The 19,876-nt window shown below is 35.2% G+C and overlaps 1 protein-coding gene across 1 annotated transcript in view; it reads left to right on the top strand.

Annotated features, from left to right (window-relative positions):
- Nucleotides 1-13,265, top strand: part of LOC103610490 (cysteine-rich secretory protein 2-like) — a 23,297-nt gene extending 10,032 nt beyond the window's left edge. The window contains exons 3-9 of the mRNA XM_008594648.1: nt 2,619-2,637; nt 3,099-3,215; nt 4,816-4,903; nt 7,084-7,229; nt 7,658-7,755; nt 10,179-10,267; nt 12,722-13,265. Of these exons, the coding sequence (XP_008592870.1) occupies nt 2,619-2,637; nt 3,099-3,215; nt 4,816-4,903; nt 7,084-7,229; nt 7,658-7,755; nt 10,179-10,267; nt 12,722-12,849 (685 nt within the window). The 3' untranslated portion in view covers nt 12,850-13,265. The remainder of the gene's footprint in view (nt 1-2,618; nt 2,638-3,098; nt 3,216-4,815; nt 4,904-7,083; nt 7,230-7,657; nt 7,756-10,178; nt 10,268-12,721) is intronic.
- The last annotated feature ends 6,611 nt before the right edge of the window (nt 13,266-19,876 follow it).

The following is a 19,876-nucleotide window of genomic DNA, read 5'->3' as shown; positions in this document are numbered from 1 at the left end:
TGCTCACTGGCTGAGCAAGGTGCGGACGCAACACCGAGGGTTGCAATCCCGTTGCCGGTCACGAAAAAAGACAAAAAAGGAAAAAAAAAATCTCATGAATAATTTTTATATTGAATACATGATGAAATGATAATATTTTGGTTATTTAGTAAAATCATGTATTAGGTTATTAGGGCTATTGTAACAAACTACCACAAGCTTGGTGGCCCAAAACAGAAACTTATTCTCTCACAGCTATGGAGGCCAGAAGTTTGAAATCAAGATATCTGCAGGGCCATACTCCCTCTGGAGGATCTGAGAAGTATCTGTTTCATGCCTTTCTCCTACTTCTGGTGGCTTCTACATATAGCATCACACTCTTGTGTAAATTTAGGTCAATATTTGGTGTTCCTTAGCTTATGGCTGCATCACTCCAATCTCTGCCTCCATCTTTGCATTACCTTCTCTTCTCTGTGTTTCTCATAAAAATACTTGTCATTGAATTTAGGATTCACTTGGATAATCCAGGGTGATCTCATCCCAAAATCCTTAACTACATGTGCAAAGATTTTTTTTTTTTCCCAAGTAAGATCACATTCACAGATTCTGGGCATTAGGACATGGACATAGCTTTTTGGGGACCACCATTCAACTCATTACAAATGAAATATATTATTTAAATTAACATCACCTCTTTCTTTTTTTAAAATATGTTTCTTTTTATTTTTTTAATATGGACACCTAGGAGTTAAAATTACACATCTTGCTTGAATTGTATTTCTAATGGACAGCACTGGTTTCTGGATTTAAAAAGCTAATGATAGTCCTCCTGTCCCAAGATCTTTTCTAATTTCCTTAATTTTAATCTATTTTAATGTGACCCCCACAGAAAATTAACAATATATTTATATATGCTTAAATTAGCACAACTTCTTCAAATACTCATATATCACCACCTATATTTTTCATAGTTACTGTGTAAGAATAATTAGACCTGTTTTTTAAATTAAAAAAAATTTCTAACTCTGACGGTGTTAGTGTTTATTAATGGTTGTAGTATTAGTATGGTTGTTCATTGCTTACTTTTTTCCACACACCCTCCTTTAACTCTGGGCATACAAGATTAGCTAGGACTTCTCAGACTGGAGAATTCTGACTCTTGGTTCAAACCTCATTTGGCATTCAGAAATATGGTCCCTGTATTACAATAATCAAATTATCAATGTGTAGATAATTTATTCATCACCTAGGGCTTCATTTAAATAATTTGCTGTCTTTTTAGTTTCCTCCCCAAACTATCTTCTTTCATCACCCTTTCCAATCCCTTTTAACCTCTCTGTTCCATCTTCTGGTCTTCATTTTTTTTAATTTAAAAAGCAGATCTAAATATTAAAAAGTGAGATGTTATTTGGTCTTTGGTACCCCTAAAAGTTTACTGATCAGACACTCTATATAAGCTCTCCCAGTATAATTTTCTGTGCCTTCTCAAGATGCCCAGAAAACACCATTCATCTTTTGAAACTCCACACCAAAATCATCTTTTATGAAGCCTTCCTTAACTTTGAGCAAAAAGAATTGATTCCTCCTTCCTCTCTATCATGTAGGACTCTAATATCAGTTTTGTTATCATGTAGTATGATAATTATTTATGTCATACCACCTATATAATATACACTCTTTAAAAATGGATAGAGACTATATTTTATCCACTTCATTCTCAATGCTTTTAATATTTCTAGTCATGTAATAAAAGCTTTATTGATACTCAAAAAAAATGCATCTCTTCAGTATATTTTTTTTGTACAAAGCAAGATGGAGTAAAAAGCAGGAAATAATTACTTCTTTCTTAGAAACCAACTTTTTATATGTTTTGAAATAAAAGTACCTTAAGCATGTTTTTGAGGTTAATAGGAAACATACAGGGATGTTATTTTATGCTTTGATGTAATGCAGAGATCGGCCACTGGTATATAATATGTGAGTCCTTTCCAACTTAGGGGTCAGTAGCTGTTTAGGATCTATTGGTACAGTGACATTCACTATTGGACCCTGTCTTTAGGAACATGAAAGCAGGAGGGAGAAATGAACATATAATAGATAATGGCAATAAAATGTGGTCAAACATGTTTGCAATATTTGGAGAGCCTTAAGGGAACTCAGTATGGGGGGAGAAGTGGATAATTTATCCTAAGGTGTCAGATAAAGTCTGTAAGGGGCCTGTCCCTTTAACCTTATACTTCAAAATCTTGCTCAACCCCATACAACATCACACTCTTGTGTGTTAAATTTAGGTATTAAGATTACTTAAATCTTGAACCAACAATTTATACACCCTATCCCACCCCTCTCCAACCCCTCTCACACAGCCACAAAGATAAACCAAAAATATCAACACCTGCTTTAATACTTTATTGGTTACATTACTGTTATTAAAAAGAACAAAGTCAGCAATAGTCCAGTAGTCCATTCATTAGATGGATTTTCTCCTTCCAAATTGCCTTGGAGTTTTTTTAATATTGCAAATCTGTCTTTTTGAGTGACCCCACAAAATCTGCTACATAATAAGAATGGTTTTACTAGAGTACTGAATGCAAGACATGCACTTTGACTGGGCTTAAACATTCTTTCTCTTAATGCAGATACCATGTTAAGGCAAAGGTATCAAAATAAATCAAAAATTCAAAAATGAATCATGGGCTATACCCTCACTCCACCATGCTGCAGCCTGATTGAATATGAATGAATATGTTTTAAGGTTCCTATTACGGACCTTTGTGATAATAAAATATTATCACTCATATGTCTATGAAAATCATAAAAAGTTCCCTTGAACTCAAAAATTGGCATTTGTTGCCTCAGAGGAATTTTTAATTTGTCATGGCATTCATTATGCCCCATTCTCAAAGCTTCAGTCTACTACTTTTCTATTTAAAAGTCACAGATTCGGCTCAGTTTCATTGGCAATACTTAACTAATATTTGTTTTTAATACTTGTACAATAACATGATAATAAAATACTATGCACTTCTTAAGGTGATCTTTGTTCCCTTTAAGTTACCCACTAGTATAGGCTATTTTCAAAAGTGTTAAGGAGTAATTCTAGTTTTATTTTCCTTTAGGATCCAGCTTTTTCTGCTTTGTTAACCACACAATCACAAGTGCAGAAGGAGATTGTAAACAAACACAATGAACTAAGGAAATCAGTCTCTCCATCTGCCAGCAACATGCTAAAAATGGTAAGGATAGTAATGTAAGAAAAGTGGTAGGAACCATCTGTGGAAGGAGCAGGCAGCTAGAAGCCAGTATCTCTTAAGAACTTTGTAGTTTACAAGGTTCTGTCTCTATTTTTACTATTTTATTTGAACTGTTATATGTGGAGGACTTTTTCTTTTTTTCTTTTCTTTTTTTTTTTTTTTTGCTTTAAATGTGGTTAAATAACTCGTCAGGGTTACAAGGTTATTGAATTGGGAAGGCAGAATTAGAAGCCAAACCTTTGAGCATCCATTGTGAAATCATCATATTTTTTATTCATTATCTTTCCTAATCTAAAATCAAGAAATTCTCTTTCCTTCAGAATCAGTGTCTATCATTTATTGTAAATAAAAGCCCACTTCTCAGGGCAAAGTCCCTGTAAGCTGAGTTATCTCCCACATGAAAGCAATGGGCTACAAATGGAATGGAGAATAACCTAGGTTAGCTATTACTATTACAATATAGTTAGAATATTTTGGTGTCTATTAATATTTAGAGTACCACCATTACTAAAAATCTTAGGCATGGCTGCTGTGCTATCATAAATAGTCAGATATTATCATCTTAGATATTTCCCTCCTTATACACATTACCTATAGAATTTGTGCAAAAATTGGCACAGAGCAGATAAAGACATGCTCAAAAACAAACGAGAGTGCACCCAAGGTCCTAAGGCAGGAGCCAAGGGCAGCGTCCCGCAATGGGAAACAGTCATGGAGCACGCTGAAAACACCACTTCCTCTCAGGAGACCCAACACAGCCACCGCCACAGCCACTGCTGTGGCAAAAGTGCTTGACACCACAACAGTAACCACAGCTACAGTGCAGGTGGCCCACTAGACACCCCACTGCAGTGACACAAGGAGAGTCACCAGTGAGGACCAGAAAAAGAAGAGGACATCTCTCTCTCTCAAAGCCCACTCCAGTGTAATAGAAGAAGCAACTGCTCTACCACGCCCCTGCTGTATTTCTGATTTTAGTAATTTCTGTCTTCTCTCTTTTTTTCTTGGTCAGTCTAGATAAGGGTTTGCAAATTTCGTTGGTCTTTTTAAAGAATCAAAATTAAACAAAACAAAGCTATTAAGCAGTCTGCAAAGCACCATTGATATAAATATTTTAATCAGACATTAACTTTACATAATCCTTTTAGGGTATAATAATCTTTAAATATATTGTGTAACTTGTTAAATATGTAACTATCACTCAGTTCCTTTGACAGACTTTGTTACAGGAGATTGAAATCAAGCTCAAAACTCATTAAGTTCTAAGTTTTTTCCTTCCTCTTTTTTTTTTTTTTTCCTGCATCTTTTCTCTTATGACAGTTTTGAATTTTCTAAATCAGGTAGTTAAGATCATTTTTGTTTTCAAGAGTTCATCACAGTACATTTCTATATCATTAAATAAAAAGATTGTACTCATAACAAAACAAAATAAACAAAAAGACATTGTGATATCCATGATAATTAGGTAATACATTTACACAAGTTTTAAAGTATTGCAAGTCAATCTATCAATCAGATTATAAATCATATGCTTCATTGTGGTTGAATATTAAGTGTATTTTTTTTTTCTTATGGTGTTCAGCAATGGAGCAGAGAAGCAACAGCCAATGCCCAAAAGTGGGCAAACAAGTGCACTTTAGAACATAGTGATCCTGAGGAACGAAAAACAAGTATGTAAATTAATAAATATTTGTTGAATAAATGAACAAATAAAATAATAATGATCCATTGTAGGACATTGCATTAAGAAGACTATGTTGCTTATACCACTGCCTTTTTAAAGTCAAAGTATCTATGTAGAGATAATTACAATAAGAACAATCTTATGCCTGTTTGTTGTTTACATTATACAAATAATGTCTCACACAGTATCTCATTTGCTCCTCTCAACCATCTCATGAGTAAAGCAGGTCATATATCATCTTTTTGCATTTTAAAAATTAGAAAACCGTAATGTGGGGGGAAAGTAACTTACCCAAGGACACACCTGAAGTAGTACCATACGAGAAATTTTTAACCAGGCTTTCTAATTTCTAACCCACTGCCTTTTTTGTGGTATTATGTAGCTGTTGAGTGTATTAAAATCTATTTTTTGTATTCATAAAATATATTAAAGTTATGTTGAGTTTCTGAGTATTGTTCTAAAATACTAAACCCTTTTAAATTATATTAACATTATATCATATTTAAATTTTACAAAAAAAATAATATTTTGAAAATGTTTATTTTTTAATTTTTTATATCAGGCAGTCAAGTATTTTGTACAGACTGGGTGCTTACAATGCACAGAATACTATATTAGACTAATAAAAAAAGACATATGGAGGATTATAAAAACTACGAGAGGAAAAAAACTTATGTGCATGAACTTTACATATTTACTTACTTATCAAGAATGACATACATGTAGGCAAGCCCAATTTGTTTTTTTGCGTTTTTTAAATTTATTTTTTAAATTTTAATAATATTTTTTTATATTCTAGGATGTTGTTTCAGAGCAGTTGGAAGGGAGGGGGAGAGGGGAAAGGGGAGGGAAATGTGGTGGAAGAAGGAGAAAGGAGGAAGTACGAGATTGAGGCCTGTGGCAGCCCCATCATCCCCATAGGGGACACTGGGGGGCTTCAAGTGGTGGCTTGGTAATTGCCAGGCTGGGTACAGATGTCAGGGTCTGTGGCAAAAGCCCTCACCCCCCCACCCCCCAGCTCGGGAACCCGGGGCCCTTCTTGCTGCTGCTTAGTGGACATCTCTGTGCTGGTTGCGCATGTCAGGGGGGCATGGCTGAGGCCCTTGACCCCCCACCGAACTGGCTAAGGAGAGCCCAGGGCACTTCCTGCAGTGGCTCAGTGGTAGTTGCTAGGCTGGGCAAGCTAATTTGAAAGTAGTGAATAATCTATGTGTTTTTCCATCAAACTATTGTTATACGTTATTGATGCTGTAATAATGAAATTTTGAGGAGAGATAACTGAATTCAGTGGGAGATTGAAACAAATGGTCTCGAAGACCCAAGTCTACTGTTAGATTCTTAGTTTCTTTCCTTCTCCATTATAAGAGATTTTTAGGAGAGATAACTGAATTCAGTGGGAGATTGAAACAAATGGTCTTGAAGACCCAAGTCTACTGTTAGATTCTTAGTTTCTTTCCTTCTCCATTATAAGAGATTTTTATGAATATTTTATACTCTCTTTAAGCAACATGTAGACATTACATTTTAAGCTACTAAAATGTAAATATTAAATGAGGTTTTGCAAAAAATAGGGAAGTGTTTCTTGGCTGTAAGGCACTTCTTGTCTAACTCTCTGAGGAGGATTTGGGCTATGACATTCTGACTTCCTGGTTAAAGGAAGACTCATAAATTTTGAAAACCATCATTCCTCCTGGTGTCAGTTATTTCTTGATTGTGACTCTTAAATGGCTGACCATAAAGCCCTTTTTTCAAATTTCACATGAAATCATAAATATTTTACAGAGACAGGAATTGTAGGCATTGATTGCTGTCTTTAACAAGCTTGCAATACAAAGCTAAGAGCACAGGAGGCATACACACACAAAGAATTTAGCAAGTAAATAAATGCATCTTTGACAATACAGAGGGAGAAGAATTTTTTTAAAGAATGAAGTCTTCTCAACCTACTCAGAGCTTTGTGTGTTCAGGCCAGCCTCAGTGTGTTAGGCAGTTCTGACTTCTAATCAGCTTTCTAGCTAAGGAACTAAGGCACCTTCCTGTTTATTAGTCAACAGTTAGTCACTATGGGCCCTGTGTTGGAAGGGCAGCATCTTTGTTTGTGTAGTCAATTTCTTTTGCCATTGCATGTTTTATTGCTTTCCTCATGAATGATCTATTTTTTCTTAGGTAGGATATGCGGTGAGAATATCTATATGTCAAGTGATCCCAATTCCTGGTCAGATGCAATCCAAACCTGGTATGATGAAAGTCTAGATTTTGTCTATGGTGTAGGATCAAAGAGTCCCAATGCAATGGTTGGACATTATACTCAGGTAAGAGGAATGGATGAAAATACCTCTGTCAAAAATTTTCTAATATAAAGAGCTTCTCCACATTATGACAGGTTTCAATCTTCAATTTGGGGGAAGAGCCTGCGTAGGTATAATACAGTCTTGGCATTTGGCTGGTATGTCACCTAGAGCTGTCATTTTCACTCATGGTCTGCCAAACTCTTGGTAGGGAAGCATACTCTGCATTGTTTCTACATTATAAATGATGAACTGGTGACTGTACATGGAAATTTAATATTTTATAAGTTTATGACTTTGATTCAATAATATAATATTTTTAATAGGTATATGGCTACAAACTACAACAGTAACATTTTTCAGTTTTGCATTTGCTACTATTTGTTTTTTGATATTTTTCCTTTTTCCTAATGTGCTTTCATGTATTTATTCCATTATGGATTTATTTGTAGCTTGTTTGGTATTCATCTTACCTCGTTGGATGTGGAATTGCCTACTGTCCCAATCAAGATAGTCTAAAATACTACTATGTTTGCCAATATTGTCCTGCGTAAGTACACACTTTAGAGTTCAATGCTAATAATTCCACCTGAAATTTAATACTGAAAAATTCTTATATATTAAACCAGAATAAAAAGCATATTTCAGGAAAGCAGGTGGGGGAATAAGTGTTTGGAAATGTTTTTAAAGTTGAGACACATTCAGCTTCTCAGAGAAGAGAGCAACTTGTTGGTTCCAAGTATAAAATTGGAAGCTCTGGTTCCTCATTTATAAAACGATGTCTTTTCTCTCAGTTGGCTTTCTCTCAGGTCAGAGTTACTTCGTGCGCATGTGTAGTGTGCATTTCTCTAGATTTGGCTTCATCAGTTCTTGCTGATTTCACACTCTAAGAGTGTAGAAGCTTGATTAGTTAAGCAAGAGGTGCTGGTGGGATAGTGAGTAGGGGTCAGACATATTGTGATTATGTCCCTTTCTGCTCAAATATTCTTACTCCTGCTTATCTAAAAACAAAAAAACACAAAAAAAACACTTATTAACATTACAAATGATTCATTTTGGGGGTCTCAAAGGCTTTCAGGAGCTCTTTAATGTATTTACATTTTTTAAAAAGCCCTTTAATTTTTAATTCTTTTTTTAAATTGACCATCTCGCCAATACAGCTTAGGTTTATTAATCCAGATTTCACAGGTCCTTTTGACCTATCACCAGATGGCAGGGGGTTACCTTATGTGTCCTCATCAGCTGTAACATTATTACTAACATAACTTAGCATAGAGCTTTTGAACCATAGATGCTATACATTTGGGTAGGTATACCGTGTGAAAAAAGCCCTTTTAAGCCCCCCAAAATGAATCATTAAGTCTTGGCTTTTCAGAATTTTTTACAGAAAACTCCATGACTATCTTGCAAGGTCCTGAAGGGGCAGGAAACATGCCCCTTCATCAAACAATATGTTTGAAGTTATCCACAAAATATTTCTTTTTTTTATTCTGCTTTTATTATTATTTATTTATTTATTTATTTATTTATTTTGGTGGCTGGCCAATATGGGGATCTGAACCCTTGACTTTGGTGTTACAAGGCTGCACTTTAACCTACTGAGTTAGTCAGCCAGGCCCCAATATTCTAAAAAAATTCTTAAGTCTTGGCTTTTCGGAATTTTTTACAGAAAACTCCATGACTATCTTGCAAGGTCCTGAAGGGGCAGGAAACATGCCTCTTCATTAAACAATATGTTTGAAGTCATCCAAAAGAAATTCTACAGATATATTGAAGACATATTTACAATATGTGCGTTAGTTTTAAATTTTTTTAACATTTGAAATTTGTCACCACTTGGTTCCCCAAACCAAGCCTCCTGCAGGATTTGAGACTGTGGATAACCCAGGTGATGTAAGGTTCCGTTTTGAGAACTATGACCTCCAAAGTCATTTTCTTGCAAGAACCTATTAGGGTTTAGTAGAGAGAATTGAAAAGCCCTAGGAGAAGGCATCCAAACTCATTGCCTGGCCCTCACAAGGGGCAAGATGGAACCAGGTATTCAAAGTGACAGTTGGAGGGAATAATGAGAGAAAGCAGGGGAGAGAGAACTTCCAGAACACTTTTATATCTATTTCACAATTTTTCAAGTGCTCCCACACATACAGCCATATTCTGTGTGAGGAGACAGACATCCAGCTGCACTGCCTTGGGACCTCGCCCCACTTGGCACTATTGAGATTTGGACTCCCGTGTGTTCTCAAATGAATAAAGTGGCCAGTAAGATAATGATCATCAGTGAGTTGCAGGTTAGTCACTGTAAGACTCTTACACCCTGGATATTGATGTTTATCAAAACATTTTTTTTTAAAGTAACATTCCTTTTTGGTAAACATAAAAATCTCACACATGCCACCTCTGGAAATTCACAAACCTTCCTAAACACACACCCCAAAACACATACACCACTTACTCAAAAATTACTACCTCCATTCAGAATTTTTAAGAAATGTGCTGGGGCTTTATTGTTCCTAGTTCATATTAGAGAAATTATGGTATTTTTAATCTTTCAAATATAGAATGGTATTGTAACATGGAGTGTTTGTTTCCCCTTGACAACTCCGTACCCCCAGGATATTCTCCTGTCTCTCTAGTGTATGTTTTACCCCTAGCTGGCATCTTCTTGGGCACTGCCTTAGCAATTTGACCGAGTTTACTGGAAGATGAAGAGGATATTGCCACATTGAAATACACTCTGAAAACTTTAGAGTCTAGTTATCCACTATTTAGTTGCTCAGCTTGTGGAAAACGGCCAAGGAGATGGGTCAATGTGTGAAGCATTTTCTTAATGTTGATAGTTATCTGAATTACACATTGGAAATTGTAATTTTTTTAGTTCTGTTGACATACTAAAAACATTGATGCTGCCTTTGGAGTATAAACTGTGAAAAATTAAAAGTGAAAATATTTGATATTGTGTATTTCAAATTTCAGTGGGAATACTGTGAGTAGGAAGAATACCCCTTACCAACAAGGAAGACCTTGTGCCAGTTGCCCTGGTGACTGTGACAATGGACTATGCAGTAAGTTTGAAGTGATTCATTTGCTACTATGTTACAAGTTGATATTTTCTTTTTTTCAATGAATTAAATCTCCTAAAGTAAACAATTTAAATAATGTATTTATGCAAAAAATGCTTAATAAAGTGTGTTTATATAAACATTATTTTACTTTAGTAATATATATATTATTTGTCATGAAAAAATATTACAATATGTAACATACTGGAACATCTACCATCAATGCGTTTTTGTGACTATGCAGAGCCCATTAATATTAACTGTGCACCTTTCTGGTAAATCATTTATCTCATCAAAGTTACCATCACTATGTCAAATAGTGGTATTTCAAAAGAATCAAAATGTATAATTCTTAGTGTTAGACCGTGTTAAGGCTGTGTCTAGGTAGGCACACCAAATATTAGTGTTTCTTTTGTGCTAATGAGTTCATCAGCTGATTTTCTCACTTCTATAGTATAATTAGAATCACAGTGTTTGTCTTTATGATCACCTTCACTGTAATATATATTATATGATGTTTAATATCTGAAATAAATACATAAATATATGATAAATATAATATATAAGATAATTTGTATAATAGTAGTTTTGTGCACATTTTAATGACAAAATCCAATCTGTATACAGTATTGGCTCACAAAACCCACAAACCTATTATTGCAGAAGAGAATAAAATAAATGTCATGTATTTCATTTTTAAAATTGCCGTGAGTAGAAGTAAAAATAGCTGTTGCTTTTTTTAGTTGGGGTATTTGTGTTAAAACTATAATGAATAATAGAGTTCACCCACTCATTAAGAGAGTTTTTTACCTTTCAAATGCATTCATCACTTTTTTCCCCTTTCCTTCCTTCCTTCCTTCCTTTTTTTTTTTTTTTTTTTTTGGCTGGCCAGTACAGGGATCTTGAACCCTGGACCTTGGTGTTATCAGTACCACGCCCCAAACAACTGAGTTAACCAGCCAGCCCTGCATTCACCTTTACTTAGCATTTTTTCTGACCCAATTGTATAACAATAATTCAAACTATTGCTGATATCAAATCAGTAATTCAACCAGAAAAGAAAAAGTTGAATGCTTATACTTCTGCTGGATGCTATTTGCTATGTTTGAAAATCATCCTATTGGTACTCAACTGAAAGATTTAAAATGAAAGAGCGACAAGGTCAGAGCTTTCTGGCGATAGTATGCAGAAACAATCAGTAGAAGCCAGCTAGGAAACTGTTGAAAAATGTGGGTTTAAAAAAAAATATTGTCTTTACTGCAGGGCTGCAAAACGAATGAAGAAAAACTGACAGATTTGAGAGGCAGAGAGTAGAATAGTCAGTGTTTGTTACTTGTGTTGGCTGAATGCTGGTCAAAAGAAGAGGGAAAGTTTTTCAGGTTGATTCCAGTTCCTGAATTAAACTGCTGACTGGTTGGAGTGCCATTTCACTGAGACTGTTGGAGGGATGCAGGGACACCATACTCAAAAATTGTCAGCCTTGTGGGTAGTATGATGAATTTAGTTTGAGATTTGTTGAGTTTGGGATGCCTAGGGGACATCTAACTAGAAACATCAAAAGAAAAAAGGGCATACTGTCCTTGTTTTACATCTGTATCCACCCATAAAGATCATTTACTTCAAAAAAAAAAAAAGGAAAAAAAATTGGAGTGCAAAGTCATACAGTCCAATAGTATGAGATGATGTAAATGTTCTCTATCAACATTGGTCTTGTAAGTTTAGCCACTAGTCACATGTGGCCTCTGAACATTGGAAATGTGACTAGTAAGATTAAGGGAACAAAATATTAATTTAATTTATTTAGATTTAAATAGCTACATGTAGCTAGTGGCTCCCATATTGAACTTTGTAGGTGTAGAGATATTTATTTACATTCATTTTACTCTGCAAGCTGAGGGAAAACTGTATGTCAATTCATTTTAGAAAATATCACTAAATTTAAAATTAGAAAATTGATGGATTAATCTGGAAGTTCTCTCAGTTAACTCATATGTCCCTCAAGACATGAAAGGTCCATCATTTTTTATCAAAAAAAATGTTTTGATAAACATCAATATCCAGGGTGTAAGAGTCTTACAGTGACTAACCTGCAACTCACTGATGATCATTATCTTACTGGCCACTTTATTCATTTGAGAACACACGGGAGTCCAAATCTCAATAGTGCCAAGTGGGGCGAGGTCCCAAGGCAGTGCAGCTGGATGTCTGTCTCCTCACACAGAATATGGCGTATGTGTGGGAGCACTTGAAAAATTGTGAAATAGATATAAAAGTGTTCTGGAAGTTGAGCTCAGTTAACTCATGTGTCCCTCAAGACATGAAAGGTCCATCATAGTGTAAATGATGCTAATTTGTTTGTTCACTCCTACTTCCTCTCTCATGCACTTTGAATGTATGGATTATTTTGCTGCTACTGAGGAAAATGACAGTGAGGTAATTAATCTGTTTCTGTTACAGCCAATGGTTGCGAGTATGAAGATCTCCTTAGTAACTGTGCTTCCTTGAAGAAAACAGCTGGCTGTGAACATGAATTGGTCAAGGAAAAGTGCAAGGCTACTTGCCAATGTGAAAACAAAATTTACTAAAATGCCCAGTGCAGGTCATGTAGGACTATGTGCAGAAGGTCTGCATCATGTAACTGACACACACCAGGGGAAAATTGTAGGTATGTTAGTTGCAAATTTGATCCCAAACAGCAATGCACCTTTTTATCCTAGATCTTTACACAAATCTCTTCCATGCAATAATTTGCAAAAATAGCATAGTGTATGGTGACAACTTTGCACTTTGATATAAATTTGGTGCTTTAGCTATAATGAATTGAATGAAGTTGAGGATTGTTAAAGTTGTATAATTATAGGATTTAGGTCACTAGAACTTTGGATCAAAGTGGAGAATTGAGTGTTTCCTGAAACAGCATACTAAAGCCTGTAATACCATTGTCAGTCCTACTACATGATTTTTTACCTGCATAATAAATAAATTCAAAGCTTGACATCTACATTTGTCTTACGGCCATTCTTTTAAATGAAAGTAATCAGCTTTTAGAATAAAGAACTTATCTAAGCAACTACATGGGTGTGATTCTTATGCAATGTTTTTATAGTACTCATAATTGACCTCAGCTAGACGCAGCCCAGATAAATGATTATACAAAGCAAAACTTCCAAATTTTATAGTTGCCTATAAAATTAAAAAATAAATCAGTTCCATTCTTAATTACTTTATCTTTTTTGACTTTTTGATCTCCTCTGTACTGGTTTAGTTGATTAAAAAACAGAAAACAAAAAGCAAAACAAACAAACAAAAAGTGACATTTAAGACCTGCAGTTCAAAGGTAGTCAGGCATAGAGTGCCTCATAATTTTATAAATTACTTAGTGACTGAATCCTATTGACTTCCATTTTTACTATCTTAAAAACTTGTTCTGTAATTATAAAAATGGTGACAAAAAATAGTTTAAACCTTGAGGGGTATTGATTGAGTGATGGCATGAGGGAGCCCTCTGAATTGTGGGTTACTAAAATATATATATGTAAACATTACATGAACTATACAATTAAGATTTTGTGCACTATGCTGTACACAAGGTATGCCTCAATTTAAAAAAAAAAACCGATGCAAGAAGAAAAAGAGAGAGATAGAGAGAAAGAGAGGGAAAAAAAAGAAAAGTAAGATTTTACCATGGTATGGCATGGGGAACATGTTTGGGAGCAAAATCAGGTGTTTAGTTTGGGACACATTAAAAGTGGAGATGTGGAGAAGGCAGTTGAATATATAGATAAGGGTTCAGTCTAGAACAAAGATAAACATTTGGGAAACATCTTTGTATAGATGGTACTTATAACCATGCTATTACATGAGCTTGGTGAGAAGTCAGTGAAGCAATATGAAATCCCAGAATATGGTGAAGCTTGTGAAAACAAGATGCAAAGTTTCACCAAAAGTATCAAAAACAGGAGGATGACCAGATGGGAAATTAACCAGGAAAAATCAGAATTAATCTCTACTCTAGGCCTATTCGATTTAATGGATATTTATAGAACATTTCATCCAACAGCTGCAGAATATACATTCTTCTCAGCAGCACATGGAACATTCTCTAGAGTAAAACATATGTTAGGTCACAAATAAGACTCAACAAATTTAAAAAACTGAGTTATATCAACTAACTTGCCCAACCACAATGGAACAAAACTGGAAATCAACAACAAAAGGGACGCTAGAAACCATACAAATACATGGAAATTAAACAACATGCTCCTAAACAACAAATGGGTCAAAGAAGAAATCATCTAAACAACAAATGGGTCAAAGAAGAAATCAAAAAGGAAATTTCAAAATTCCTGGAAACAATTGAAAATGAAACACAACATACTAGAACCTATGGGATACAGCAAAGAAATTTAAAAATTCCTGGAAACAATTGAAAATGAAACACAACATACTAGAACCTATGGGATACAGCAAAAAGCTCTAAGAGGGAAGTTTATCATAATAAATGCCTACATCAAAAAAGAAGACCTCAAATAACTTAAGATTATACTTCAAGGAACTAGAAAAACAAGAACAAACCAAACCCAAAATTATTAGAAGGACAGAAATAACAAAGATCAGAGAAGAAATAAATGAGGGATTGAAAATAAAAAAGGAGGATGAAACAGGATTAAATAGCATAATGTAAATAGATGCCAGACAGGCAGATTATTACATTAATCTATGAGAAATTCCTCTAATTTAAAGCAATTTTAGCAATTTAGCATTTTTGAACCATAGTGTCATATGGATTGTGGAAGCACTTGCATTGTGGAAACACATAATTATTTTTTAAATTTTGCTGAACTAAATTTGTTTCTCTTTTTAATAGTTTATGCATATGAATCAAGATTTATCTCATAAATCTGTGTCTGTGTGTGACCTACTTTATCTAAATATTCAGCAGAATTTCTTTAAATGCTTATTAAAACTTGGGGCCTATTTGCTAGTGCTATTACAGATTTTGAAATTAGTTGAAAAAAAATTCTAATTAGAGGAAAGTATCAATCTACAGTTCTCTATATCTGTTCAGCACAAAATTCTGACCTTCATTGGATGCTCTTAATTAATGACTTCTATGCATGCAGGCAGTTAGGCAGTGCATTGGGATAGCAATGAGCAACCACTCAGGAATTTGTAATTAAAATTTTGCTTCTTAGTTAAACCAAGAGATGTTATCAATTTCTATTGATATGTTTGGGAAGTCCAAAAACCCTATGCAAGGTAACCTAGATTTACTCTCCTGTAGATATTTTTAGAATGTAATTAGAATTTATTAAGTGGAATCTTAATAAGAAAAGACTGAAATTAGACTGGGAATGTCTGCCTAAGGCAGTGGTTATTAGTCATCCCCCAACCAGCAGCATCAGCATCCCCTGGGAACTTGTTAGAACCTATTGGCTCAGAAACTGGGGGTAAGATACAGCAATGTGTGTTTTAAGCATTAGAGTTTCAGATTGACTGGCATAAAGCATGGAATAGGGGAGGCAGACACCAAATGTGGCAGCCTCCAGTATAGTCATTTGGGGAGGGTGCTCCACACAGGGCAAAGCTCTTTCATGAGCCTCATCATGAACCGAATGAGATGACTCCCAAAACCATTTCCCTTTGCTCTCATTTTATATTCAAAAAACAACCTTTTTATTACATGTTTAACCTTCTAAATACCCTATCACTGTGAAAGAGAAGTCCATAATGGAAGACATAATCATCCTAAACTTAAATGGATAGCTAATACTTTAAGTGATAGAATCAAGGGTAGCAAGCATCAAAAACCTGGAATGTGACAGTAACTAAGATGAAATTTAGGTTCAAAAATCAATTGCAGAAGAACAAGTTCAGCAGTACTTGGTGCACAAATACCTTATTTGAAAAAGACCTAGAACTTTTCTTTAAGTTCAAAACTGACTTACAACAAAAGTATGACAGCACTACCAGTGTGTTAATACAATCCAGACTGGATTTATAGGAAAATGTTTACTCAAGGCAAATAAAAGTCCCATTCTACTGTGCACTGTGGAGAATGCAACCAGAACCTTGTATTCTATAGTGATACTTAATTTTTTACCTATTCTTCAATTTATCAAAAATAAAAAAAAGAATACTTGTCATCCCTACCTCTTTAGTAAACATGAGATATCACTTTTTTAAGATGCCAATTTCCCTCTCAAACAGAACTACAGGGAAAAAACAAAGAACTTTTTTTTAAAAAGATGACCGGTAAGGGGATCTTAACCCTTGACTTGGTGTGGTCTGCACCATGCTCAGCCAGTGAGCTAACCGGCCATCCCTATATAGGATCCGAACCCGTGGCCTTGGTGTTATCAGCACCGCACTCTACCGAGTGAGCCACGGGCCGGCCTAGTGATACTTAATTTTAACAGAGTACTTGAAGAGGTGTCCAAAGGATGGTGAAAGGGAAGTGAGGTATATTAAAATCCTATAAGCCATTAGGACATCCCATGGAGCCAACTTGGATACCAAACCCGCAGCATCCTACAGACATGAGCATGGCTGCATCTCACTGAATGATCATTAAATGATAATTTTGGAGAGTCAGGAACATTCTTATGCCTGCTTTGGTTTTGACACTGCAATATTTAGTGGCCACCTCACTCCCTTCACAGGTGACAAAACTTTATAAAAGGAATTCAAGTGGGAAAGGTGACAACTTGATGTTGCTTCTTCTTGGAGTGAGATGATCAGAAGCATGTGGGTAAGGCTGGTTCTTATGGTAAAACACGTAACAGTGACCTAAGGCTGGAGATTCTGCTCTCTTACCTACCTCACTGTAAATCCTAATGTTACAATGTTTGCCACCTCCACAATTACAAATATCCCAAACCACCCCCCCCCCCAAAAAGGCGGATGTACGGTACAGCAGGTGTCTGTGTGTGACCTACTTTATCTAAATATTCAGCAGAATTTCTTTAAATGCTTATTAAAACTTGGGGCCTATTTGCTAGTGCTATTACAGATTTTGAAATTAGTTGAAAAAAAATTCTAATTAGAGGAAAGTATCAATCTACAGTTCTCTATATCTGTTCAGCACAAAATTCTGACCTTCATTGGATGCTCTTAATTAATGACTTCTATGCATGCAGGCAGTTAGGCAGTGCATTGGGATAGCAATGAGCAACCACTCAGGAATTTGTAATTAAAATTTTGCTTCTTAGTTAAACCAAGAGATGTTATCAATTTCTATTGATATGTTTGGGAAGTCCAAAAACCCTATGCAAGGTAACCTAGATTTACTCTCCTGTAGATATTTTTAGAATGTAATTAGAATTTATTAAGTGGAATCTTAATAAGAAAAGACTGAAATTAGACTGGGAATGTCTGCCTAAGGCAGTGGTTATTAGTCATCCCCCAACCAGCAGCATCAGCATCCCCTGGGAACTTGTTAGAACCTATTGGCTCAGAAACTGGGGGTAAGATACAGCAATGTGTGTTTTAAGCATTAGAGTTTCAGATTGACTGGCATAAAGCATGGAATAGGGGAGGCAGACACCAAATGTGGCAGCCTCCAGTATAGTCATTTGGGGAGGGTGCTCCACACAGGGCAAAGCTCTTTCATGAGCCTCATCATGAACCGAATGAGATGACTCCCAAAACCATTTCCCTTTGCTCTCATTTTATATTCAAAAAACAACCTTTTTATTACATGTTTAACCTTCTAAATACCCTATCACTGTGAAAGAGAAGTCCATAATGGAAGACATAATCATCCTAAACTTAAATGGATAGCTAATACTTTAAGTGATAGAATCAAGGGTAGCAAGCATCAAAAACCTGGAATGTGACAGTAACTAAGATGAAATTTAGGTTCAAAAATCAATTGCAGAAGAACAAGTTCAGCAGTACTTGGTGCACAAATACCTTATTTGAAAAAGACCTAGAACTTTTCTTTAAGTTCAAAACTGACTTACAACAAAAGTATGACAGCACTACCAGTGTGTTAATACAATCCAGACTGGATTTATAGGAAAATGTTTACTCAAGGCAAATAAAAGTCCCATTCTACTGTGCACTGTGGAGAATGCAACCAGAACCTTGTATTCTATAGTGATACTTAATTTTTTTTTTTTTTAAAAAAATGACCGGTAAGGGGATCAATGCGGGTAGATTTTACATTATTTTCTAAAATGAAGAACTCCCCCCCTTACTGGAGGTCATTATTACTAACAGGGATGAAAATTCAGTTCAATATTTTTATTGGCAATTTGCAGTGATGAGTTAGAGTACTGACTTGCCAAATTTCCGATTGAAATTGGAAGTCATAATTAAGAAGTTCAGTCAAGATGAAGTGATTAATAGGGTAGAGCCAGCCTGCTCCACCAATTAAAAAAGCAGGAAAGGCTGATTATGGTACACTTGCAGGTCACTGAGTCAGGGTGAAGAGTGGCTGAGAAACTACTGATTTCAGTCTTTTCTTGGATAAAATAAGCACTAGCCAAGTTTTTCTTGTGTCAAAATAAAACCTTCTGCCCCATTACTTCACAGTCTTGTAATATCACTGCATGATATTTCTGAACTTTTCATGATAATATTATATGAACATTAGATATTATTATTATTATTATTAGACTACATGAGAAGTATTATATTTTTATTGTATGGTTCTATATGGGAACCTTTAATAAGAAATGACTTAAGGGGAATGTGCCTGATAACCATGACTTATTACGAATTCTTGAAACAAGAAAAAAGATTGGGGTTGTGCGTTTATGATAGCCACCTTCAAATATCATTCAACTTCATTCATTGGTCTACTAATTATGAATATTGTGACTTGTCTCCCCAAATCCAATTCATCATGTACACTGCTTTGGGGTTGTGCGTTTATGATAGCCACCTTCAAATATCATTCAACTTCATTCACTGGTCTACTAATTATGAATATTGTGACTTGTCTCCCCAAATCCAATTCATCATGTACACTGCTATGAAACTGTTCTTGCTGTAGCATACTTGTTATGCGTTTCCCTTCTGCTTAAAAATCTTCCAAAAGATTATCCCTCCTATAGAATAAGGCATTTAACTTGAAATGTTGTAACCTTTCATTAATTGGCTATAAATTCTATTCCCAACCTTTTTCTTTTCCACAATGGGACAATGCAACTACTTGGGAGTCCCTAATCAGATGGCACGGTAAGAATGCATGGAGTTTCCTCTTGCTGTAGCACCCCAGGCTTTTCTATTCGTCTCTGGAAGAAGGATGTGATGTTTTATTTCCCTTTTTATGCCACCAGTATATAGAACATAACTTGCTTTTAATACATACCTGCTGAATTTAATATATGTAGTAGATAACCCATAAATTTGTAAAATTCAGAATACTTTATGTCCTTAGTTAAGTATATAGATATATCATTTATTACTCTTTTATTGCAGAAATCAGAAATCTCAATCCCAAATGACTTAAACAATACAAGAGCCTTTTCTGACTTCTGTAACTAAAAAGTCCCAAAGTAGGCAAACATCAGAACCAAAGGTTTTCAATGTCATTGAGTAATCAGATTCATTTCTCTCCAGCCCTCTCAATTCTGTCCTCCTCCATATGTTAAATTTACCTGT

Source organism: Galeopterus variegatus, unplaced genomic scaffold (genome assembly GCF_000696425.1).
Source record: "Galeopterus variegatus unplaced genomic scaffold, G_variegatus-3.0.2 Scaffold11234, whole genome shotgun sequence".
NCBI lineage: Eukaryota > Metazoa > Chordata > Mammalia > Dermoptera > Cynocephalidae > Galeopterus > Galeopterus variegatus.
The sequence above is the reverse complement of the archived record's forward strand: the minus strand, read 5'-3'. Positions and strand labels throughout refer to the sequence as shown.